Source organism: Pithys albifrons, chromosome 5 (genome assembly GCF_047495875.1).
Source record: "Pithys albifrons albifrons isolate INPA30051 chromosome 5, PitAlb_v1, whole genome shotgun sequence".
Lineage (NCBI taxonomy): Eukaryota > Metazoa > Chordata > Aves > Passeriformes > Thamnophilidae > Pithys > Pithys albifrons.
This window is the reverse complement of record NC_092462.1, coordinates 63461891-63488869: the sequence shown is the minus strand read 5'-3', so window position 1 is coordinate 63488869 and position 26979 is coordinate 63461891. Positions and strand designations below refer to the sequence as shown.

Here is a 26979-nt window from a genome sequence, read left to right as displayed (position 1 = left end):
TACTACTAAGACCAATATGATTGAATGTATATGCTGAGAAATGCATGAATGCAGCTGCTAAAAAGTTCATTCGCCTCAGGAATGCAAATAAAGAAACCACAAATGCATAATAAAGATTAACAAGAACAATTCTATATCAGTAACTATTAATTAGATTATCATGGTTGAGACTACAGAATATAGAAAAGAATGAAATTATTAACCTGCTGTATGAAGAAAATCTTGATGGGAATCAGAGAGATACAGTATATCCAAAATGATCTCTTATTATTGTATTCAATCGGCTGAATTTACGTTACGTTTTCATTCATAAAGTGAAACAAGATGGTAACAAAAATTACTTAAGCTTACGCTGTTGCCTCTGGCTTTTCTGTTTCCTTATGACCACTGTGCAAAATCACATTCTAGGAATATAGGGCAAAAGGGAACATTTGGATTCCTGAATCCACACCCCTTACAGCAGCAGATCCAACAGCTTGTGTAAATGCATGTGACAATTACCAATGCAAATTGTATTGTTAAAACAGTACAGGCTTTTAAACAACTGTGACAATGCGTTAGATTTTTTAAAAGCCCAAGGAAAGAATGTATTTATTTTCATAACATAATTTTATTCATCACTTTAGTGATTTGAATAATAGCTAAAGGCAAGTCAGTTTATATTTGTCTTTGTTTAAATTTATACATTTAACATAGTTATGCTGTTTGCATTAGTAAAGATCTTACATACCTGTGTCTTAATAATGATGAGAATCTGCTTAAAATAATGATATAATGAAACAATATTGATTCTTCCCTTTTTCAGATGGATAAAATACTTTCCATGCTATATTTTGCTGCAGAATGAGACATTCTTGATCATAAGATGGCTTCAGAGATTCAAAACCTGGTTCATGTCAGATACAGTCCATCCATGGTGCCTATTCTGTGCATGTACATTAACCTGAACCTTTGCAACATTTCAGAGCTGAGGCTCTAAGCAGCTTAGCAAATCCTTCTTTGTCTGCTTTGTGCTAAAATTATCAAATTGTTTTCTTGGATTTGCTCGTGAATGTAAATCCAATAAGAGTGTATCACAGGAACTGTTAAGGTAATTTCTAACGCCCTTGGTTAGTACATTCCTGTGTTTTCACAAGTATACTAGAATGGCAAAGAGCATATTTTGCTGGTAGGTAAATTGATTTTGATGTTGCTGTCCAAAAACATTTGTACAGATGGGCTCTTTACTTACACACTCATCTGGGAAACAAGAACATCAGTTCTGCAGCTTGACACCTACATAAAGAATCATGTATTCTTCATTGTCTGAAAAATTACATTTGTCCTACAGATTTCTTTCCTGATAGACTTTTCCTCATTTGGCAAAGCTACTTGAGGATTTGAGGCCATCAGAGATGTTGGTTCAGGACTATGAATGGCTGGCTAGTGCTGTGGGTGAATTAGAGAGGACAAAAGGCTTGGATGAAGAAATCCACTTCATCTAGCCTGCATCACTGTCCAATAAACAGAAAACACCATGTAATTGCAGAGTGACACAGTCCATTTCTCATCAGAATTTGTGGTAGCATGAAAGACAAGCTTAACCAAATGAGGAAATGCACACACTTTGGTTGCTTGGTGGAGGGAATCTGCACCTACCATTTGAAAGTAGTGGGGCACTTCAGTATACATCTCAGATCAATTTTCTTTCTTTGTAATGCTGAAGTTTCTCCCATGTCTAACTCTCAAAATGATGACAAATCATTACTGGGTTGATAGATTGCCTCCAGCATAAAAATGATAGCACTGAGACTGCAGCCCAGGGCTCTCTGAGCTCAGCAGAAAGATTTCCACATATTCCAGTGCTGCTTTATAATGGGCACTATATTAATGGGAAAGGTACTTAATGTAGACAGATTGCTATTATAACACAAACTGGGCGCACATACTTCATGTGTTACATGTGGGAATGCCATTAACCTTTTTTTTTTTTAATGGAGCAATATTTTCATTTTGGCTTAACTGCGAGCTGAGTCTTATTCTAAGCCAGTGTTACTGAAATTTCTCTGTTAGTGAAAGCAGAGTAATATTTCTAGGCTTGCATTCACCATCATGCTGCTTGCATTTCACCTAAACTTTGGTTCCTCAGATCTCCCAGGCATGTGGCTTGCAACCTTAAGGTTGCAGTATAGCCACAAGAGCCAAACCATTCCAACATTACAGAAATTTCCCTTTTGAAATCAGTACCAGTCTGGTTCTCCACTGGTAATGTATTAATATGATTTCAGTGGACTTTCTGCCTTTAATTCCATTTTAAAAACTGAATTTATCCTTTTTTTTGGGCACCTTGTGCAAAGGAGTCATGAAAATAATGAATCTGCATCTAGCCTTTTGCTGAGTTTGGATGTATTTAGAAAACAAAGACCTATAAGGAAATTTTCCAGCTGTCAGGAAGACTGAGCTGTAGGTGCAGAGATACCTGAATCGGTCCCACCGAGGCCAGTTTAAGTACCATACTTCATGAAAACTTAGATACTCACACTCTGTACAAAGATCAGAACTGCTTTAAGTAAGAATTTGTAGTCCCATCTTGGTGTGTCAGCCCTCTGCTACTTGAGAAAAGAAGAGCTTACTTGTCTAAATTTCCCTGACAATTCTGGAAGGCACTTACCAAAGAGAATTGCTTAAGTGAATAATTAATTGCACTGGAAGAAGTGTATTTTGTTTCCCAGCAAGACAAACTTCCCATCATGAGGTGAAAGTAAATGGAGGGTTATGAGCATTTAGGAGGAATCATCTGCACATTAGGAATCTTCTGCTGAGAAAAATGTCAGATTTCTTGCTTTTGGGGCAGTTTGGCTTCCCTTTGTGTTTGGGATCTCTCCAAGAATTAGAAATTGGAGAGGACTGTAGTCAGAGAACCTGTAATTTTTACAGCTGTGGTTGACTGGTGATAAACTTCCCTTTAGGACTCTGTTAAGTAAAGTAATGTCATATGTAGTGCCATGTTAGGGGCAGTCTTTGAGTGACTTTGCATTACTGTCATCCAAAGGAAACGTGTGCTTTCCCTGCCTGAATTTTCTGGATGTGCTCTCTCTTACCCAATTGTTCCCATTAATACGTTGTTTTTCAGGGTTATAGCTGCCACCTCTATATATGCTACATATATAACTACTATTGAGAAAAAAAATTTAATGGAACTTGAAAATCTGTTCAAATACAATTAAGTAATAAGTAAGGTATCTTTGTTCTGTGGCTGTCTGGCAATTCAAGTGGATCTCTGCGCTGAGCCTGGAGCTGCTGTTCAGCATAGCCTGACCAGCAGAGCCATCTGCTGATAGCTCTGCACAGGGAACAGCCCTCAGCCCCTGCTGTGCTCCGGCTGCTTATGAGCACTTCCTCAGAAGTGACAGCAAACTTCATTGCTAGTAGAGAAATGATTTATTTGTCAAGTAGGTGCTCACCATACTTAAATGGATGCTTGTCCAACCCTCTTTTGAAACTCAGGGAAGTTCCATGCAGGTGAAGGCAGTTACAGGGAGTATTCACATATGTCCCATCCATCATCCAGAAGTTTTGTGTTGAGATTTTATTTTAATAAAATTTGATTAATAAAATTAAGGACAAATTCGTATTCATCATTTTGGCAGGTTGCTTCTGAATGCAGGTGAGGTGAAGTGTTAAGAATCCGTCCCTTATGTCGGCACTCCTCTCTTCCATGGTTGCATTCCCATTGCCCTGTGTTTGCCTGACTATGGCTCTTTGCCTACAGTAATTGCATTGTATGGCCCCAGGATTTGACAGCACATGGTTGTTCTCATGCATCCTGTCAGTCCCATAAAGGTGCACTCGTATGACTGAGGGGCAGTTCTTAACTGTAGGAACACAGGAATTGCCAGAACACAGCAGAGCACCATTCTACAAGGTCCCTAATCCTTGCTCTGACTGTAACCATTATCCATATCTTCTATTTCTCTCTTTTTAAAAAAGCAAATAAATAGAAGAACAGCCTGTGGCTTTCCTTTCAACTGAGACTTACCAAAGTTTTGAGAGCAAAATAAACTCCATTTTGTTGGTTCCTTAAATTTATTTTTTGTGCTGTTGAAAAGGTACTGAATTTACACTGCAAGGTTCCTGTGAGCCATGTTCTGGGTAGAGCTGAATGCATCTTTTATATCACAATTGTTATAACTCTACATGACATAGCAGGAAGAGCTCAATTTACTGATCATCAATTTGTACCCTAAAGCATGAAAGCAGGTAGAATTTCTTGATAACAATGAAATAGTTTACGTGATTTGTTGTCACAGTCATGCTTATGAAAACATAAACAAATCATAATTCCCTGAAAGCATCTAATCAGGTTGAAAATCTCTGTGTGAGTTCACAGCCTCTTGATTGGTAATTATTGCAAATAAAAGGAACAGTAGATAAAGTTGTAAAGGCTTATACAGTCCTGCCTTTGGTCTTAATCAGTATCTGTAACTTTGGTGTAATTTTCTTCTCATTAGTTCAGTATAACCTTTGACTGATAAACATCTCTTGCTATTTGTAGAAGTTGCTTTTTTGTTACAGCTACAATTATTGCATGTATCTTACATGTGATTTTTAAAGTCTTGTTTTGAAAATCATTATCTTTGTGGTCAAGATAATGTGAATCCAGACAGGTACAGTAGGGGAAAAAAATAATTATTTTTATATGTTAAATGCTTTATGCAGGTGTAAATTTGCTTTTTTCCCTGCCAATATATTAACACATACATGCATATATTTTTAAGGTCATCTCTGCAGTAAAATGAAAATAAATTAGTTATATCAGATTTTTCAGGATATATAAATAGCTGAACTAGGCTGGCTATCTTCCAGTGCTGTCCCTGAGCCATCAGAGGATATTGATGGGAAAAGCTACACCCACTTCATCGTCCTGGATAATCCTCCAGGGAAAAGCAAGTAAACAACTAGGAACAAACAACCCCAAGAATTGATATCTGCTGAAAAATTCCAGCCCAAGGTTGTGTTGTAGAACAAATTTTGACCTATGTTTGAATTTTTCATTTCCATAGTAAAGAAGTTAGTTACAAAATCTTACTCATTTGCAGTGTAAGTATTCTGTCATTGTGATTTCCACTCATATGAGAGGAATACAAGCTATGTAAACACCAGTCACCTGCCCTCGACATATGATCCTTAGGCAGCAAGTCTGGAACAGTTCTGCATATGCACATGTATGCATGTAAATGTCTGCTCTGCTGACTATATCCACCCTGCCCAGCACAGCAGCTTGGAAACAGCAGCAATGCCCTGGCCACCTGCCAGGCCATGGCCATGGCTGTTATCGGAACACAGTGCAACAGGGTGATAAGCAGTACAGCACTACAGCAAGCAGAGAAAGCAAAAAGTGGCCACTAACAAGCAGTAGGCTCTAAGACACAGAAAAGCAAACCCTGTGGCCAACACAGGAACCTGCTGATACTAACTAGACAGCACCAAAATCTATAAATTCCATCCAGTACATCACAATCAAACCTCTCGTTATCTTGATCCGTTCAAGCCCAGTGTTGAGCACCAAAAAGGACTGTTGTGGTTTAACCCCAGCCAGAAACCAAGCCCCATGCACCCACTCACTCACTCCCCCAAGAGCAGAATTGAGGAGAGAATCGCAAAGGCAAGCGCTGGAAAAATTGTGGGTTGAGATAAGGACAGTTTAATAGGAAAAGCAAAGGCCATGCACACAAGCAAAACAAAACAAGGAATTTATTCACCATTTCCCACAGGCAGGCAGCTGTTCAGCCATCTCCAGGAAAGCAGGGCTCCAGCACATGCAGCAGTGACTTGGGATGACAAACACCATCACTCCAAACTTCCCTCCTTTTCTCCTTCTTCTCCGGCTCTGTATACTGAGCATGATGTCCCATGGTCTGGAACATCCTTTTGACCAGTTTGGGTCACTTGTCCCATCTGTGTCTCCTCCCAGCTTCCCATGCACCCCCAATGTCCTTGCCAGTGTGGCCGGAGAAAAGCAGAAGAGGCCTTGGTTCTGTGTAAGCACTGCTCAGCAATAACAAAAACATCTCTGTATTATCAAGCCTGTGTTCAGCACAAACGCAAAACATGGCCCCATACTACTCACTGTGAAGGAAATTAACTCTACTCCTGCCAAAACCAGCAAAATCTGCCTTATTGATACCAATCTAGTTGTTTTGAGGTTTTTTTGTAGATTTTCTCTGCTGAGAAATCCAACCCTTTGAGTTTTCCCTTTCAATTGCTAGACTGTCTTGTATTTAAACTGACTTTTAGGAAAGTGTGTATTTCTTAACCTTAAAACTATTCTCTTATCTTCCATCTCCCAGAATTTTACTATTTTTAGGGGTTATGGATGGAAATTGGAAAATGGAAGCCTCAGTCCTCTTTAGAACCATTCTGAATAGTTGTAGAGAATAGCTGAATAGCTGTAGTCTTTTGAAAAGATTAAAATTCATATGGGAATAATAACATCTCAATTTTTACTTAATTAACAGAATTCCCAAATCTTAAAAATGTCATCTTATCCTAATTAACTTGTTCTTTTATAAAGGAATCCTTGCTGTAAACCCTGGGGTACCAGATGTTTGGTGGCTTTTTTATTTATTTTTTTTTTCTGAAGGCAAACTCGCAGCAGTTATTGGAAAAATATCTCGCATGATAAATCTTGAAGATAAAATTATATTCAAAAATATTGCTTCTCTCTACTTATCTCGCTACGGTCAAATTTTACCACAGAGCATAGCACAGCTTCTGTCACTCAGCTCTGAGATGTGCTTATAAGAAATCAGCATAACTGAAATGAAGAGAGAAACAGGAGTCTAATGTGATGGACTAGAGATCTCAGAGGTCATTACACCTGCCTGCTTCTCATCCCATGGTTTTTTACAGTGGTTGTTACGTTCCTGGTACATACCATGTATGAAAATGATCACTTGAGAGATAGGCTTGCCTTGAGCAGGGAGTAGATGAAATATAAATCAATTCAAGTATAATAGAGGAAAAGTGAAATTAATACAGCTGTGCTTGGGGCATTTGGTACTGTCAGCAAAGCTTCACGCGCTTATGTCACGTGAGGGTAATCTGGTTAGTGCTGGTTTGTGTATTAACTGAGAAAATCTTTGAGCATTGCAGTATGATATAGTGGAAATATTTATTGACTTACTCTGACTGTATAATATTCAAATCAGTCATTTAAGCAGAATCTTTGATTTTGAAACAGCAGCAACAATAACAAAGCTTTTTGCTCCTGGCCTGTTTTCAATATTTGTGTGGAGGAGTATGCCCTAGGAAAAAGTGAACTGTACGGTTGTGTGTACTTCATTTTTGGAGTAGTTCCAGGTTAGATTTGCAATTATGAAGCCAAACTCTGTGGTTCTCAAACCCATTGTGGTCATGGGTTCCGCAGCTGCCTTGCTGCAGCTGTGCTGGACTTGAGGCACATTCAGCACTATTGAGGTCTCTGTGCTGCATGCAGGTAAGTAACTACCAACAGGAGGTGACAGGACAGGTTTATAAGTAATGGCTGGATGTTGTTTTGAAAGAGATACTAATTGTTCAAATCAATTTGTGAGTCATAAAGTAACTTGGGAGGGGGGCAGCAGCAGCTACATTAACTTTATTGGCCTATGCCATTCATATTAGTGGAGATGATAATTTGTCTTTTCAAGTTCAGGAACTGTTAACAGCCTTAGCTGTTGTAGGCCAGACTGGGATTGGATAGTTAATCCCGAAAAAAAGCTGAATGTATAAAATTGCTCTTTGGTCACCAGTGACTGTTAGAAGGAGATTCCAGGTTTCCTGTAGAAAAAATTGCTTGTAACCTACTTTATCTGTAACAAGTGCAACATATTAAAAGTGTAGTAAAATGCATCTGAATTTTAGAAACCACTCAAAAGAAAAATAAAAAATGTGCATAACTTTTAGAAACGAGACAAGAGGATATATGATACAGAAAGGAAATAAGATATATGGACCCAGCAGGGGGGGTGTCAAATTTTTGAAGAATCTTTGTGAAACTGAACAAGAAAATTCCTTAAAAATATGGGGACCTACACTGAAGGAAATATTTCCTCTTGTTCCGGTGGGAGGTAAATGGCAATAGGACAAAGCTGAATCTCTGGATGGTGTCTTGGTGATGAACTGAGAATCTGTGTGTTCTGTTTTTTTCTGGGGTAGCCTGACTACGCCATAAGCATAGTTAGGTTTTATAGGAAAGTAAAATAGAGAGTTAAAAGGAAATGTAGTAATGTAATTGACTGACTGTCTCAGTAAGTAGAAAAATTTCTCTCAGTTGCAGAGAAAGTAATATTGTATTTCTAAGAATTTTGTTGCTAATTGAAATTGTGTGTATATGTTAAAATTATGATTAATGAGTGGGGATGGGTAGACTTTCTGGTAGTAAACATGATGTTCTGAACATGCAGCTTGCTTGAAATGCTGTGGTTTCATGGAAACATGGAGCCATTCCACCATGGGCATGCCTAATGTAACTGTATAGGTAATGTTATATTATTAATGGGCATTTGTCCTCTTTATTTTTACCCTATGTCTTGTATTTTGATTCATATACTTTTCAAGTTAGATATAATAATGCCTAATTTGCTTTTTCTGTTCCAGCGAATTCGAGATCTAGAAGATAAAATAGAACTTCAAAAGAGGCAACTCAAAGAAATTGAGGAAAAGGTAAATAAATGTCTGGGTAGTACCAGTGGATTTTTTCCCTTACAAATTGGTTTTTCTCTGTTGCATTGTTGTTAGTAGTACTTAACCTAATATCAGGAAATCTGTTTTAAAACAAAATAAAATTTGAGTTCAAGTCATTGCTGCATGGAATTAAACTCTGTCCCTAACCTGCTCAAAATTATTTCTATCCAGATTTTCTGTCAATTACAGGAAGGCCTGAACGGGTCTGGAGGGACACTGGACTAGTAGAGAATTTGCTGTGGTTTAGATCAAGAAAGAACATAAAGATTTGTCTCTGACAGAATTGGTTAGCTCAGCTCTCATCTTTGGTTAGCATTGCTTTGCAAAACATTCAAGTACTGAAAATTAAAACAAAATGCATAAGGTGTCTGTGACAAAATCTACAATCAAAGAATATTTCTTGCTTTAAGGTAGAAACACGTTAATACCCTGGATCTAAATTTTCTTGTCTTTTGAAGAAGCTCTGACCAAAGCTTGAGACAGCAAATGTATTTGTGTCACTGTAGTTCCCAAGCAAGGGATGGCACAAGGTTTATGGACTGTGAGCTCAGGTGTTTCCTAGGTCTGTCGAGTTTAGGTTGGTGTGCAGGGCATGAGCTGACAGTGGGTCTTTTCTAGGCCCTAATGAAGTGTTCAGTTTTATTACCTTTGCTGAATTAATGCCTACATCCCAACACGAGTTACATCATCTCAGATTCATTTTTTCCAGCATTTATGGCTACCTAATCCTACATAAACCCACTGCTGGTCTGAATGAAGTTAGTGGAGTTTTCAGTCATTGTTTTTTTGATTTGGGGATGAAAATGGGGTGAAAGATGAGAGCTGAAAGAGGTCAGTGGGTGTTGCAGAACTGAGAGAGTCATTGGTGACCAGCTCACTGGATGTTGAAAGGTTTCTTCCTCATCCTTCACTAATGTCAGTGCCCCATCATCTGCTCTCAGGATGTAGCAGTCCTGCCAGTGTCACCATCTGGGTTTATTGCACCTCTAGCAACTACTCCAACACTCTCAACATCTTCCTTGGCCCCTTCTGCTCCCACATTAGTTGTCTCCCCTACTGTACCTCATCCTGCACCTTTCAAACTGTGATACCCACCTCGGTTTGAGGAAGAGACGTGGGAAACTGTGCTGTCTGCTGCTGTTGCTAATTATTGCTTTAAATCACCCCCACTACAACCTGTCTGGGCCTGGTCTGTCTGCATCCACTGGTGAGGCAGTGCTCCATGTTTTCACTAGGAGAGAAACACAGGCTTTATCCACCCTAAAAGCCTCTTTTGCTGCTTTTGCCCTCCTCTACTGTGGACCACTTCTATAGCTGAAGCTGTTCCTGCCTAGCAGCCAGTGATGTCTAAGGTCAAAGCAGAGAAATGTTGAGGGATAGGTAATACTTCTACATGTTAATTATTTCAAATATTGGTGTTTATCCATATATTCTAAAACATCAACATTTCTAGATGTTGCTATTGCCAAAATATAAGCCTTTAAGGCATTACCATTGCGGTTTACAAAGTAGGTATTGGATTAGACAGCCTGATAATTTTGAAAATGGAAGACAGCATTATCTGTGCTGGTTCATCAGCCGGATGGATGGATGGAGAAAAGCACTGAAAAAGAAGCAGCTTAATCACAGGCTTAGCAGGAAGCTGGTAATGAGTTAAAATGATTAACGTGCTCCTTGCCTTAATGTTGCCTTAGCAAGAGACCTCAAAAAAGTTTCATCTTTTTCTATTAACCTTCAACTTCTGGAGGGGTGGAAGACTTTCTGTATTACATTTGAGTTTGTTTTTTTTTCCTTGGGATTAAGTACCATTCTGAATTTGATTGACCAAAGGAAGATTGTGTTGCCAGGGAATCAATTGATAATACACTTTTACTTCATTGTTCTTCTGAAGGTTTAATGCATCAAAAGGCACAGACTGACACCTATGTGCTATTGATACTGAGCACAATAATTTCTTGTGCAGAGAAATCTTATGCTTTTCAAGGAATAGCAGTATTTATAGCTAAGCCTCATCACTGATGGTAGCTAAGGGCAATGCACCACTTACAGTCACTGTGTCATGAGTACAACTTTTTATTTTCCTTTAGGAATGACTTCAGTTTTTTATGTCAGGACACAAGGATAACAGCATTTCTGCCCTGTAGATTCTTCAGTAAACTGTTCTGTTTCTAAAAGATATACAGAAGAATAATGTAAAATCTCAATTTTAGTCTATGAGTTGGTACATGAGGAGCAAGTGCTATTTAAAAGCATCATGCTTTTCTCATGAGTGATTTTTTACTATTTCATCTGCATTTAGTTTGTTTCCTGGGCTTGATAAACCTTGGTTCAGGAAAGTTTTCACATGTGTAATTATAAGTACTTCCTGAAGTGATTCACAAAGCCAAGGCTAGTATTTCTCAAGTTAAATAATCCACAGATGTTACCATTGTAAAAATCAAATACTGAATTTCGTACCTCTTTTTAGAGTAAGATTGGTATACTTTATCTTTCTTTCTGATCAACTTAATTAATTGTATGACTAACTGCTGTAATGTCATTGGATTTCATATTACATATCTTACATCTTCTTTCTTTTCTTTTTTTCCTCATTTTCTTTTGATCTTATGTTATAGTTTTTGTTCCTTTTTTTGTTTTTTTCACTAGCATTCATTCTGTGGCCTTGATGACACAACTGAACCAAGACATGTGGTTGGTATTCTTTATATTTCTTCAGTCAATTTTTTAAGTCTTAGATTTTACAATGTTTTGAGAAGTGTTTGTGAGACCCTGAAACCATGGGGGGGACATACTGGTTTTGCTTGCACAGAGAGGAAGAACCACCTATAAAATCCAACTTGGATGTTTTCCATCCTGTCCTTCTGCAGGAAGTCATTGGGTTTTCAATGAGGAATGATTTTGCCTTATGAGATGCTGACTGCTGTAACTGCAGTGGGTGCTTTTCATTTCTGCAAAGTAGGTACATTTTGACTAAAAGTTCAGGTATTGCTGAACACCAGAGAGAGAGGTGGCAAAACATTGCTTTCCAATTTTGTTTGCTAAAAAGCCCCGGGAGCATCACCACCCATGCAAAAAAAGGAGTTCATTTTACTTCCTCAAGATCCTTGAGGCCATGGAATCACTTAGGAAATAATAACCTGTTTTGCCTTCTATGAGGTGGTGCAAAGGCTGCAGTGTGATTGAGCCCCTGTGTGCCTGTGGACATGGAAGGGTGAGGGTGAGAAACATCTGTGCCTCCCCTTGGCGACACGACCATCACTCTTGCTGTCCTTTCCACAGTGTCCTGGTCCTTTCAGCTCAATGCAAAGGACAGAGTGAATTTCTTCAGCTATAGCAGGAGCCATAGTGACAGTGCTCACCTTTCACAGAGAACAAGAGGGAAATACAATTTAGAAAGTCAGTCCCAGTCCTCTTCCCTGGAGCAATGCAAGTTGCACACGGCCTTTCAGTAAGGATGGTAACTCAACAACCTGTCAGAGGATTAAGCTGTGGTTTAAAACTGGTGAATATTATTCAGTGTTGTTACTGTTGAAGTTTTTTTTATTTTAACCTGATAATACACAATGCTTTTACCTTTACGATTTTACCAATTTTTTTCTTTCTTGTAATCTGTTGTGAATTATGTTCATGGAATTTCCTTATAGCAGGACATGTGTTTAATCAACACCTTTGAAACTGCTGTCAAGTACTGTATGATGAAGTATGGTGACAATAGTTACCCCCAAAAGCTATTGTATTTACCTCACATTAAACTTCAAACAGTATTTTCTTCTGCCTAGATCACAAGTACTTTTGTGAAATCAGAACTGTTTTATCGTGGGCTCTTTGAGGGTTTGCTCAGGTCCCAGTACATTTAGTTATCATCTTCCTCTTGTTGCTTGTTGGAACTGGCTGTGAACTTTCATTTTGAGCGTTGCTGGACATGTTTTTTATTTTTCAATAAAATAGTGATAGAAGCAGATGAGTGGAATGTAATTCAAGGGTATTATTGCTTTGTTACAAGTGCAGTGGCTTTCTTTTGATTGTTAGATAGGTGTTGAAAAGTGGTGAAAACTGAGCAATATTTTTTATCATTTTCAGTATTCCTTCTGAATTTCCTTTAATTTGTGCAAAATTGAGCATATGCCTATAGAGAGGTGTTTGAAAAAAAGTGAAGCCTTGTGGTACATCATTCGCCTTTCCACAGATTGAGATGAATTTTTTATTCTGAGGAGGTCAGATAGGACTATCGAGTGCTATTTTGGTTAATACAAGTTTGAAAAGGCAATGTTAAAGGACACCAAACTATTGTCTTTGGAGCTTCATCCAGCTTTTTGATACCAGTCCTGGTTAGAGGTCCTAAAATCTGGATGCATATGTTTGCTTCTTAATATTGTGAAAAGTTTGCTGTCCAAGTCGAGAGAAACTTTATAAACATTTTATAAACTTAGTAATACCACCAGCATTTTGTACATTCCATTTAAAATATTTTGAAAAAATATGCATCCAAGGTACCTATAGGCCTCCAGGGTGATATAGCTGATAGTATTTTGGGTTCCCCTTGAACAAAAAAGGAAAAAAAACACCTGAACAAAATTGCAAGTATTATTAGTCCCCAGAAAAACTGTTGTGCTGAAAGAACCTCCTATTCTTTCTGTTAACAGTAAATATTTAAGTAGTTAAATTCAAGCTTGGTGACAAGCATTTTGAGGGAATAACACAGGGAATGACTGCATAGCCACATAGCTACTCGGCTCTTGACATTTCTAGGAGTGCACATCACATTGTGGTACTAATGTGAGGAGCAATGTCTTTTAATTCATTTTGCCAGAGGTGAATCCATTTCTGATTAATGTAGCACAAAGAATCCAATTTTAAGATACTCAACCATTGTTGCATTCTCAAAAACTGTTAACTATTTCAAAGCAAAGCAGGTGATTTACTGATAGTAATTTTGGTGCTAGTTATTTTGAAGGTAATATAAAATGAATTTAGCGTTTAATGCCAATGCTTATTTCTAAAGTAATGTTATTTATCTAAAACTCAGCAGACTTTTCTTTGTTGCTTTTGTTTTCTGTTTTGGTTTTTGTTTTGTTTACAGGCTATTAAAAGAACATATGGAGTGAACAGCTGAGTCCACTTGCAAAAATACAGAAAATATTTATTAAGCAGCTTTAAATTGGTGCACTTTTTTCATAAAGCAGTTTGCATAGTACTTGAAGCTGCAAAATATTTGAATTTAAAATTAGACATTTTTAAAGAGATATAGCTTCAAGCTGGAAAGATTTCATAATCAAATATGGACTAGCACATCATAAACACTGAAAAAAAAATCTAAACAGAATTTACACTCTCACACCAATGAAACAGCAGAAAAAAATACAAGTGCAATTACTGGCTGCTATGTGAACTGTTACCTACCAAATGGTTTTCTTACAGTACTGAGATTTTTGTCTCCCTGCTGCATGCTTTCAACAAATGTGGTTTGCATTTCACCCAGGAAACACAGAATCTCCTTTTTAATATCTATATAAAAAAGCTAAGTGTTTGACATTAAGCTGTCTATAGTAAATAGCTGACAGGAAGCAAACTGTTCAAAGTTGGAAACAAATAAAGATTTACAACCTTGCAGTGGTAGAATTCCTAAGCTGGAAATCCATAGAGGGAGAAAGGGTTTTGGTGAAAGGCAAGCTGGTAGATTGAACTAAGAGGACTTTAACATGGGTAAGAAACGTGTGGGAGACACATTTTTTTGAATGTTTCTTGAAAAGTAAGGCTAACTTGTTAAGACAGCACTGGGAAAATGGAAGACTCCAAAGGTGGCCTGAGAGGTCAGGAAAAGAGAATGCATGATATGCTGTGCTCTGTTATCTCCTCAAGAAGAAAGAGGGGCTTGAAGAAATGGGCATGTTGATGAATATGATAAGCAGAGTAGTTGGGCATAAATATTTGGAAGTCATGACATCCTCTTGGGTGGAATAAAAAATGTTGAAATTTAGCTATCAGGAAGCAAAAATGGCACAATCTCAACCAGCAGAGGTAGATAAACACTCACGGACATTTGACCACCTGAACTGCAAGAAAACTTTGGGGTGAAGCACAGACTGAAATAATGAAAGTTGAGAAGAGCTTCTTAAGAGAGAGAATGGTTAGAAAATTTAAAAAGTTACTCTTTCAAAGCTGGAAAACCAATCTGATGTATCAGAGCTGGAAAGGTAATATGAAAAAATACATAATTTTAATTATTTGTGAAATGTTAAGACAAGATGAAAATATTAAGAGCACAATATTACAGTGTAACTTTCTGCTCCCTTACATTTTCGTGAAAATCATATTTGCCTAGAAAGCCACAGAGAAACAAGTCTACTCCCCTGGGCACACTGAACAATATGAATTAGATGGTTACAATAACACAACACATGAAGTGGAAATTAAGAATGACAAAAATAATATCAGGCAATGAACAATTAAGGAAAGCTGAGGAAAAATGTTGTCATGGTGACTGAATTTTACACTGCTGAAGATGCAGGAATCAGCCTCAGAAGGGGCCAGTTTTCTCAGATAATTATCAGACTTTGAAGACCAGGGATGTGCCATGCACTAAGAATCACCAGACAAGAGCATTCACCTGCAGAAGCAGCTGAGACACTCCACAATACTAATTCAGTCAAAGGCAGCAAACTGAGGCCGATGTGAGAGTCTGACAGAAAGCACAATTTATCTTGGAAACAAGGGTCGTACAGAAGGCTGAAATCCTGATCTCCAAAAGAATGCATTGCTCACAATGTGTTGTTCAAGAGGAACAAGCTTTTAGAGAATATGTTTCCAAATAGAGATTTTTCATGTTTTAGTTAAGTATTTAGCAGTGTGATGACAGGATGTGGTAAAATGAGGTCTTTGCTGCGAAAGGCAGAGTTCTGGCATCACTCTGAACTAAAGGACCACAATGGGAGATAAACAGAGCTTGAGATAATCAAACCTGGTGATGATGAAGGAACAGAAATTGGAAAGTATGATTCACTTGGCACACAGTTTTGCTCATCGCTACTTTGAACATGAAACTATAAGCACAAACGTGGGATGGTCAGAGCATGTGGCTGCCACGGCAAATGCACTGCACAGACAGGAGAGGGTCTTCTTACAAAGCAGAAAAGGTATGAGCAATCTCATTTTCTTATTTTGTTGTGTGTTTTGTTACATAGTAATTGACCTGTGTCAGTTTCTTTGACATCAGTCAAAGAATCTGGCTGATTGAAATGATATTTCCATTGCATTCATTATGGGTTTTTTGTGCACTGAGCTTGCAGGATTCATAGTTTTGGAAAACGGAGTAAATAGTTACAGTTTTACTATCCATTCTATATTTGTATTGGTTATAGAGCTGGGTGCAGGTACAGGATGTTAACACAGCGGTCAGGCATTGGAATAGGCTGTCCAGGGAAGTGGTGGAATCACCATCCCTGGAAGTGTTTAAAAGCACATGGATGTGGCACTTTGGGTACATGGTTAGGTGCTGGACTTGGCACTCCTGGGTTAATGGTTGGTCTTGATGCTTTTAGAGGTCTTTTCCAATCTTAATGAATCTGTAATTCTGTGATTTGGTCTGTACAAGATGCCGGGCCTGATTTTCACTTTCTGGGACACAGCTTTTAAATCATCAGTGCCAGCTGACTACGTGAAGAAAACTGAGTTTCTCATTGCTGCTGTCAGCTGTAACAGCTTTCCTGGTTTTATGCTGCAGTACTTGGTAGTTTTCAGGATTAATCAGCAGAAGCATAGAGCCTGATGGAGCATGAGGTGTGAGATCCGCTTTAGAAATTGCATTAACATTCGTTATATCAGTGAATAAAAGTGCGCCTATAAACAAGAACATGAACTAGAAGTAGGAGAGAAGAAATTGGTGTATTGATTTTGTCAGGTGTTTTTCCTCTCTCCATTCTCACTGCTTTTATCTCCTCCTACCTTCTGCAAAATATACTAAGAATTTTTCTTTCTACAGCTTATGAGTTGAGTATTAGGCTGGGGCACAGTTGAAAATTACGTTAATTTGGTTTCCAGTCTAAATTGTTAATGAGCAGAGTTACAATGTCCACTATTATTACACATATGTTTTGCAGTGCTATTCAGGCATGACCATTGTCAGAGAGAGGATGTCTGTTCACTTTACATGTAATAAATACAGACAAAATATTAATGTATCAAGAACTTCTAAATTGAAGATACTGTTCCATTTGGTAAATTATACAAGGCCAGGGGAGAGCCATGATTATGGCACCAGGTCTCAGGGATGTGTGGTCTCTGAAAAGGGACTGGGCTTTGTAGGTCTAGAAATCACAAAGCGGTTTGAACTTGTTGTCCGTGTGGATTTATTCTTTGATGTCTTTCCATGCTTGAAGCTTTTAAGTATCGTGGCTTCACAAGGGATCAAGGAGTAGCTGAATCATTTCAGCTCTAGGTCCTTGTGTGGCTGCCATAAGGCCAGTGAGGTGATAAAATTGACCAAAGTAGTAAAACATGATGTAATTGACCTTACATGTGGATAGCATATAGCAAAATAAGGGGTGATAAGAGAATAATTCTTTGTTTATTCTTTTGCACTGATTTTGTGCCATTTTATACTCCTCAGTGTCAAAAATGTTACTTTTATCTTCTTTGCACTGTAGATGCAGCGTTTGTCTTTAAAAAAAATAAAAGAAAAAAGTAATTTCATATCTTTCCTGGAGAACAGATCCAAGCTTCAAGGCTGAATTCCAATTATAGATGCAATTCCAAATCAATATAAATGTAGCAAAATCAAAGGCATTTCATGGTTGCCAGTTGATGGTGATTTAACCTAGCTAACAACTAAGGACTATGCAGCCACTCATTCCCAGCAGTGGGGAAGAGAAACACAAAGGAAAGGTAAAACTCATGAGTTGAGACATAAACAGTTTCATAAGTGAAACAAAATATTACTATAGTAGTATACTAATGTTAATATAAATATGCTACTATAAATATGTGTATATGAATGTTCTAAAATAATAGTAATAATAATAATAATAATAATAATAATAATAATAATAATAATAATAATAATAATAATGATAGTAACTATAAGGAGAGGGAGAGAAAGTAACAGAACCCAAGAGAAACAAGTGTGCTGCACACTACAGTTTCTGAGGTGTGGAGTATCCCTTTGAACAGTTCGGATCAGCTGTTCCACCCATGATCCCTCACAGCTTCTTGTGCAGCCTCTCACTGTCAGAGCATGAGACACTTGAGAAGTCCTTGACAGAGGGTAAGCACTGCTCAGCAACAGCCTAAACATCACAGTGTTATCAACATTATTCTCACACTAAATCCAAAATACAGCACTGTTCCAGCTACTAAGAAGAAAATTAACTCTGTCCCAATAATAGGACTATACTTAATGAAGTGAGTTTCTGTAAGTAAAGGTAAACTCAGGTTGAAGAATTTTTTACTATGGTGAAAATAGGCAAAAGAGAAGAACCAAACTTAGCTTGCTTTGACAGGCCTAAGTTTGAACATTCCTTTTAGCCATGGTTTCCAAAAGTGTCAGAGGTGAAGTAGATAAAAGTAAAATACTGCATGCAGAATTCTAAAATACCAGTTAAATATACTGAATATTTTCTCTGAAATAGTCACAGAATGCCTTTTGAATAAGAAATACCCTTTTTTAAACTTCTGTCTTGAAACATTATTCATACACTACTTTTATCCAAATAAACATAGCCACTTTTATGAACTCCTCTATTTAGTAGAAAATTATTCTTTTCCAAAACTTTGATGTCCAGTTTCTTTATTAATTAGTCTAACTGAATCTTTTATGGGGATCTCGTGTTGTGAACAGCTACTCCTTTCATACATGCTAATGGGGCTAATGAAATGAGACTTTCCATAAATAATAAATGTGTTCAGAATCCAGAAGGACTGTTCATTTGATCATCAGAGGCGTAGACTCTGTTACTGCTTGCTTAGAGTGCTATATGTTGTGGACCTAATAATTTGGGTTTGGGTTTTTTTCATCATGGATCCTTCATCTGGAAAAGAGCAAGAATTTTGTTACTGTGTTAAAATGCCCAGCAATGAAGGATTTGATATCCTGAATTTCAGTGTTAAAATTGCTACTTCCTGCATTTCCCAGGAACTAGAAGATGCAAGCACACCCGATGGAAAAGTAAACAGTGCTGGAGAAGAGAATTTAAACCTCAGAATAAAAGAACTGGAAAAGTCAGAGCAACAGCTGAAAGGTGTCCTAGAGGACTACGTGGAGTCAGATTCTGTCATAAGACATAGGTAAATAAAATGGGGTTTTACATTCAAATTCCTTGTGATGTAAAAAGTGTACTCTTCCCTTTCCCAAAGTACTGGCTGTCAAATAATACATACAAAACCAGCAAAAACAGAGACTTTATATGTTCTTAGAGTGCCTGAGAAGATGCATGTAGAAGGGCTTTTTGTAGCTGTAAGAATGGAAATGCAATATTCATTTTTTTTAAGAATTATTATTTAAATAAGGTTTGCAGCATGGCCTAAAACCTTCTCACAAATAACCAAATACCTTTCTCAGGTTACTGCATGGTTAAATATTCATAACATGTAAAGTTATGACTGAATGTAAAGTTTATCCCTTTCCTTTTCAAATAAGAGTTATTTTGGAATTTTGTGTTGTAAAAAAACTTCCTTGCTTCAGAAAACTTCATCTAGTTTAGTATGTAATGCTAATCATTAAAGCAAATAGGGTGCCATTAATCATTAATTCGTCTAGGAGAATAAGGTTTTGATAGTCAGCAACATCACTGTCCTAAAGAAAGTCAAAGAGTTAAAAAGGATAGAAAATAGAAATGGCATTAAAAATAATTATTTGAATAATTTTAAAATTGGTTTGATTCATCAAGGAGTCTGGCCAGAAATGTTTTCATGATGGGCTTTTTTTTCTAAAATAATAATGAATCTTTTTTAAAAACTTTCATGGGAATAAACCTTTTGTAGCAAAGATATTGGGGAGGAGAAGTTAGGAAGAACTTTATTTCAAACCCAAACAAAGCAAGTATGAGAGAACAGTTCAAGGAGACAAATGAGCAGCTGAAACTTGAGTGGATGCCCATTTTCAGGGTTTGGGTTGCCAGTAGAAAGAAAAGAAATCGTGTGCCTCAAGTTCTTGTGGCTGAAGCACAGACAGATGAGATGAGGAATGATATAGTAGGCAGAATTACTGGGAAAAAAAAGCAGCAGAGACAGCAGCCAGGGCAGAGTTCTGGGCTGACATGGCCCTGCTTTTTTTTTGATACCAGCCTTAGATGGTGCAGTGCCTGTTGTGGGGAGGACCTCGTCAGGTTTACTTTGATACATGAATAGGCAATTATTTAATGGTATGTTTTCTATCTTGATCCTGTTGCTTCAGAAATACTTTTCTTATGTGAGATTTTTGAGTGAAGGTAACATTGTAGGGGTGGGAGCAAAAAGGAAATTTTGGCAAGTGGGAGCAGTAAGTCGAAGCTAGAAGTTAGAAATGAGCAGGGGAGCTGAGTGGAAGACTGTTAAAGGTTAAATGAAGAAATTCAAGAGGAAGTATCAGGGCCCTGAGGGGCACTGGGGGTAAAGTGTGAATCTCTGAGATGAGAAAAGGAGGGGCTTTAGTACCTGCCTCAGGAGATGAAAGACTTCTGAACGTTTTCCTTAACAAGTAAGAGATATTTTGGAATTCACAATGATTTACAGCATTGAGAAACTTTTTATGTGTAAGCTGTAAACGGAAGGAAGTTCTTAAGGAAAATGAAGCTTGCTATTGTAAGATTATTTTAGGTTATTTCTCCCATGTAAAGGAACCCCATCATTAATACACAATGTCAATGTACACTACCATTTTAATAGCAACAGGTATAGCAAATATGTATTTTGTCAAAATCCAGCCTTGTAGACAAAGTCAATACAGTTACACATTATAGGTTTCAGTACCCACTGAAGGGATGTTACAAGTAAGATGCTTTCACTTTAGTCCCTGAAACACAGATACTACTATATTACCTGTAAGGTTGATTTTGATGGTAAGCATTTACTATCATCATAGAATTTGAACTCTCTAACTGAACTTCACAAAATCCTGTGATCAAATGCATGCAGAGACTGGTGTTGTGGTTTTCTTTAAGCTAAATTGTTATTTCTTATAGCATGCCAAGCTTCATTGAACAAAAATCTTGTAAATGTGCTTGCCTATGGTTTTCATATTAAGCCAGGAGAGAGGGCCTGAACATAGGTGTTGTCTGTAACATGTTTGAGACACTTCAGTGTGATGTCAAACCTGAGTAGACTTGTTAGAATTTAATTGATACTGGTTATCAGCAATTTGTTACTATTTTATTTTTGGGAGGCAAATGGAAAAATAAAGGTAAATATATGCATTGCTGATGCCTGCTTGTCTATCTGGAACTGTACTGTGGTATTTATTTAGCGAAAATCTTCATTCTCACTATCATAGGATGAAAGAACTGGAGCTGTCACACAAAAAACTTCTTGTGATGATTGATCAGCTCAATGTGAAGTTGCACCAGGTTGAAAATGCCAACATGCGTGTTAAAGGGAAACTGCGAGACATTCAGGAGGATCTGATCAATTTGGTGAGGAGGATATTGTTTCAAATGACCTAGTTTATTTTCTCTTTGTGCTAGTACTTTATAAGTCAATCTCATCTCCAGTGACCTCTCTGTTTTTAAGCAATAAATCATTGCAGCCTTTCTCTTTTTCTACAACCAGAGGTATCAGAAGAACTTTTGGATTTTTTCCCCCCTTTCTATTTCTGTATTGTTTTTGACAGTGCTACCATTCTTTCTTTCATTCAGGCTGTTGATCTTTGAAATTATTCTCACATTTTCTTCTTTCTCCCCAGAACCCTCTCAGTGTACTCCTTCTTAGGTCAGACTTTATCTTTCTAGCCCCATACAACAGGCATTCTTACCTAGTTTGCACATCTCATTGGATGGATCCATGAAAATGGAGAAAGAATGAAAGTTTTTCAAGGGCAGCCCTCTTTGAACCAATGTCTTTTGATTCTGTTTATCATAAGATATACTTTCATTTTCACAGCATTTCAGGTCAAAGTTGAATACTCTCACAGCTTACTAGTACCATGCGGCAAGACTCATAGGAATGAAGAATAGTCTTTGCTTGTTTAATTTAGAAGTTAAATGTACTTTTCAAGACTAAGGAAGCTTAGACATACATATATTCCCATCAACAGTTAACCAAAGGATTAGCCCACATCTACCTGACTTTGCATAACATTTCAGTTTAGTGTTCCTTCTGTCCAGTCCTTGCCAGTGAGCGTCTCAGACAGGAAAATACTGAAGATCAAAATGACTGATCTAAAAAATCCTTTAAGAAATAAAGTTATGTCTTCATGTGTCTTTGTCTTCAGTCTTGCTTAGGAGTTGCTGCAATGTTCCTGTGATGCTGATGTCTCTTACTCTGCTCAAAGTAAGGGCAGCATGGGACTCATGAAATCCTTCTCTGCCTTTCATTGACATCTTTCACCTCTGTATATCTTTGTGTTCAAACACACTGCAGTGCAAATGAAAATACCAAAGTCTTTCTCAAACTGCCTCAAAAGGCATCTGTTCCTTTCTCCCTTTTCAGGAGGTTCATAAGAGGAGCTGACAGATGACAGGTATGGTGAAGGGCAAAGGACAAAAGCTTGTTCTCTAGCAAGTGTGTGTCCTGTTTCCCAAAACAGAGCCACAGTTGCTCTCCCAGTAACACCTCAGTGCTACAGTACTGTCAGCGTTAAGGATCTGTTATAGGTCAGAGCTGGATGTATCAATTCCAATTCTAAGGTTTAATTTTGATAATACGTACTGCAGAATGTGCAAAAAAAGTGTTTTAAAACCTCTTTTATTTTATGTAGTAGATGTGGGTGAGTTTGTGGTTTTTTTCCCTACTGAGATGTTTCAGTGATGGCTGAAATTACAAGAGAGGTTAGTTTTGCTTTACAGGCATTTTACTGGCTTTAGAAAAAATTCTACTTATGTCATTCCTGAGTTTTCATAAAACAAGGGCAGAATTATTGTTTAATTAAAAAAATAGAGAAGAAGAGATTTAGTATTAATATGTTAATCATACAACTCACTGAAATTATAGGTTGAAAACCAAAAGAAGTCAGAGAAGAAGCAACAGCAAAAATTGTGTTGGCTTCAGGAGCAGCTGAAGACAAAAGAAGAGGAAATAAAAAGCCAATCAGAATATTTTGAGCACTACAAACAAAGGCAGAGACAACAGACATCACTACTGAGAAAAAGAGAATGTTACCTTCGGGGTGAGGTATCTAGGCTGGAGAAGCAAGTCCTAGATCTTAGTGCCCATGTTGCTTTTTTGACCTCTGAGTTAGAAGAGGGAATGGTGCAGCATCTCCAGCAGGTGCTGGAATCAGCGTTCAGTGGGACTCAGGGCTATAAACACCCTGACGTGGAAGTAATGGAATGGAAAATCCATATTGAAAATCTGGAGCATGATGTGAAAAGCAACCTTGAAGCATTTCAGCAAAATATGAAGTTCTTAAGGGAAAAAGAAGAGGACAGCAGAAGAGAACAGGACTTGCTGATAGAACTGCAGTGCTCTCAGGACACTGAAGACTTCCTCAGAACAAAACTGGAAGAATGTTACCATCATATCTACGGTTTGAAATTATCTGAAATCAAACTACAGGAAAAAGTGGAAGAGCTTTTGAATGAAAACAGAGCTTTAAAAAATCAAGATACAGTGAAGTTGAAAAATAAGAAAGAAAAATACTCACAACTTAAAAGACTGGAGAATGGAGACAGCATTGACTTGGTAAGTTAACTGATAGGTAAAAATAAGGCAAAATATAATTAGTTTTTATATTTATATCACCCTAGATTACACTTGTCATTAGATGTGCAATCAAGATGAGAGAGTGAGGCTTTATCCTTCCTGAATTTTTTTCATTTATTTTTGTTTATGCATTGGTACTTCACACTTTCCCATTCACACCGTCTGGAATCAGTAGTTAGAACTTCATTGCATCAGTGCAGTCATAGGTGCATGTTGAGGGCACTTCACAAACACTTCTTCCGTAAGTTTTTAAGTGATGTGCCCCTGGCAAAAGGACTCAGTTGGCAACAGAAGTAGAGCCCAGAAGAACTGAGACTTCTGTCTTGTGTACACCATTCAATGAGAAGTACACATATGGTTGGATGAGTTTTTGCATGTTATTCATGCCCAAGTGCTGATGCAAAAAGCACAGTTGGCAGTAAATTGTGTCTATGAGATTTTCTGGATAATGGTAAACAAGGGAAGATGGATACAATGTTCATGACCGGGAGCAAGCTGAGATATTCAATGGTTTGCAGCTCTTTAGCATTGTGATATGCCCTGAATACACTGAATAGGACTTGTTTGCTTTGAGCACTTCACCCAGCACTGCATGGGAAAACTCTGCAAATGCTGTAAGATGGCATTGAGCTTCTGCCAGTTTATTTTGCTGACAAGGAACAATTCTTTTCACAGTGTGGACTCAAACAAAGTTTTATTCTTTATGCACTGAGGTAGAGAATATTTTTATTCTGAGAATTGTTAAATTGAATCAGCTAAGCCTCGTACTCTGTTTACTTCATTCAGATTGTGACCTGATACCCCAGTAACTCCTCTGATTTTAGCTGCAGTTAACTACGAGATAATGGGCATGAACAAGCCCCTTTCGTATAGAACAATCAGGCTGTGAGTACTTCCACAACTGGGAGAAGCTAGAGAGGATCTCTAGTCTCTAAAAGCTAGAGGAAATAAAGACAATTATTTTTAACCTAGCTGTTGAGTGCACCTTTGCAGGCATGCTAATTTTGTACCATTAGTGATTCTAAAGTCCCAAATCAGTAAGCTCCAGGAAGTTGTCTGTGTGTGAGAGAGAAAGGGTGGTAAGATCACTGTGCAGTTACCAGCAGCCCCTGGGTCACCTCTGGAGAGCTCGGGTGCTGTGCCTCACCACACCTGTCTATGCAGCTGCCCCAAGGTGGCAGGAAGACCAACAACTTACCCTGAACCATCACAGAATCACAGACTATTCTGAGTTGGAAGGGACCCACAAGGATCATCGAGTCCAACTCTTAAGTCAATGGCCCACATAGGGAATTGAACCCATGACCTTGGCATTATTACAACAATTAACCAACTGAGCTAATCTCATTGCTGTAGTTAATTTAACTATTGTATTCACTTTTTCTTGGAAATGAAGAATACTGTCTAGAAATATTTTAAGACACTTCTAGAGAGACTTGCACTGAGTTGGAAACAGGTACAACAAACAAATGCACTGTGAGGGGATTGCACAGCTAAAATCAAGAGGAGTGAGGGCTTTCAGAGCCAGAGTGGAAGCAGTGAAGGATTACTGTTGGTTTGATAGAACTGAGAAAAGGACAAAATAAGTGTGGAGATTTTTGAAGGTGTGAAAACAAGATATATCAACTGACCAACTGAGACTAATCAAAAAAGTCTTCAAGAAATGCGATCAAATCTCTTTCTTTCTATGCTGTATTCTAATAAAAGGTTATTTCTTCCTCTACACAAAGTTTTCTAACCATTTTTCTAAATATTAATTTACATATGTGTTGACGTAGGAAGTTGCAGTGTCTCAGTTACCCAGTCTTATGAATATGCCATAATTTGCATTTACTTTGGTCTGCTGCAGAGTGGGTAGTGTTCTTTAAATGCTGTGTATAGCAGCAGCAGCAGCAGCAGTAAATCTTGTTCCTTCTGCATTTCTGGTTTCCTCTTCTTTTAGTGCTACTAATATACTTGGGTTTTTCTAGTAGAAAATTACTTGAGACAGCAGGGAAAAATTTCAGTATCTGTGATAAAAGGAGGAGGGAGACATCTGGTGTTTTTCTGTAAAACTGAAGAGAGTTTTTCCCTATTATCTGTAGTTTTACTAGCACCTAATAAAATAGTATATCTTATTCTCATCACCTTGATCTCATAGTATTTAAGTCACAATAGTTACCAGAAAAATCCTGTTTGAGCTCATCATACTCCACCTACAGCTATAAAAATGAGAAATTTTGTGCAATACAAGAAAGATTTTCATGGTGTTACCTTCCCAGAAAACTGCTTGTATAACACTGTTCAGTGAATGAGCGAATGGGATCATTTGCCTGTTTCAAAGCCAGGAAAAAGGTAGTTTGTGAAGACAGGCTTATCAGATTCCTGTGAAATACACAGGATGTGAGAGATCTCAGTAAATACTGTGTCATTCAAATGCCAATCACATCAGTTATTCTTAGAGAGTAGCCTTACTTATTACTGAATCTTCATTCAATAATACCAATAATACGAGATACAATTAGATTGAGCACCAAGAGGTGAACTGTATCTCATGGAGGGGTGTTGTCACATAAAGCTTGTCAAAAATTTGAATTTCCAAATTCGGTATTGCAATCTTATCTGTAATATTCCAGTTGCAGCCTATGCCTTTGAGAAATGCACAAGAGCAAAAGAGTTGGTTCCACGTGGATGTGTGTTGACTTATCAGACAGTTTCTAGATGTGAATATTAGTGGTCTGTTGAAGATGTTGGTGGAGGAAAAGTGTGAAACACCAAGTGATGCATCTTCCTATGCCTTTCACATGACCACTGAGGTCTTGACTTCACAGTGTGATGTTCAGCCATCCAAGCATTGTATCTTTTTCAACATTTTGTGTAATTTTCCTTTGACAATATCCAGATATTAATAAAGAATTGATATCTGTGAAAAAATAAAACAAAACTTTCAGGAAAGGAATGAGTGTGTTTCAGGGAATTGGCATGAGTTTCAAACAGGTTGCCCAGGGAAGTTATGGATGCCCCATCCCTGGGAATGTTCACGGCCAGGTTAGGTGGGGCCTGAACAACCTGGTCTAGTGGAAGGTGTCCCTGCTCATGACAGAGGTGTTGGAAATAAATGATCTTTAAGGTATCTTTCAACCTAAACCATTCTATGATTCAATATTACTGAGAAAATAAAGAAAAAATCTTGGCAGTGCTGTAGTTTCCATTTAAGTCTCGACTCCCAGTCAAGATCTCATAACAGCACAATAGGGAGGCAGCTGACTTGAATTGACATAAAAATTTTTTGCACTGGAAAATCAGTGGCCCTTTTTGACTCACTGCAGAGACTTGGAAGTCACTGCCTTTCCCATTCATATGGAAGTTTAAAGCTGCAGCTCAGTCCAAAGGGCCCAGTTTTGTTTTCTGCTGGTGTTTGATGCAGAGCAGTTCAGGAAGACAAAAGTGCCTGTGTTGGCTTGCTTT

At 37.8% G+C, this 26979-nt stretch overlaps 2 protein-coding genes across 9 annotated transcripts in view; both read left to right on the top strand.

Moving 5' to 3' along the window:
• Positions 1–13875, top strand: part of JAKMIP1 (janus kinase and microtubule interacting protein 1) — a 155277-nt gene extending 141402 nt beyond the window's left edge. For 3 of the 4 annotated variants that reach the window (XM_071556829.1, XM_071556825.1, XM_071556827.1), the window contains 3 exons: positions 8620–8685; positions 11353–11397; positions 13787–13875. In XM_071556829.1, the coding sequence (XP_071412930.1) occupies positions 8620–8685; positions 11353–11397; positions 13787–13819 (144 nt within the window). In that variant the 3' untranslated portion in view covers positions 13820–13875. Of the gene's footprint in view, positions 1–8619; positions 8686–11321; positions 11398–13786 lie in introns of all 4 variants that reach the window. The other variant, XM_071556828.1, reaches the window with a different exon arrangement.
• A 1879-nt stretch (positions 13876–15754) lies between these two features.
• Positions 15755–26979, top strand: part of C5H4orf50 (chromosome 5 C4orf50 homolog) — an 83207-nt gene continuing 71982 nt past the window's right edge. For all 5 annotated transcript variants that reach the window (XM_071556824.1, XM_071556820.1, XM_071556821.1 and 2 more), the window contains exons 1-4: positions 15755–15839; positions 18833–18984; positions 21167–21305; positions 22822–23511. In XM_071556824.1, coding sequence (XP_071412925.1) covers positions 15777–15839; positions 18833–18984; positions 21167–21305; positions 22822–23511 — 1044 coding nt within the window. In that variant the 5' untranslated portion in view covers positions 15755–15776. The remainder of the gene's footprint in view (positions 15840–18832; positions 18985–21166; positions 21306–22821; positions 23512–26979) is intronic.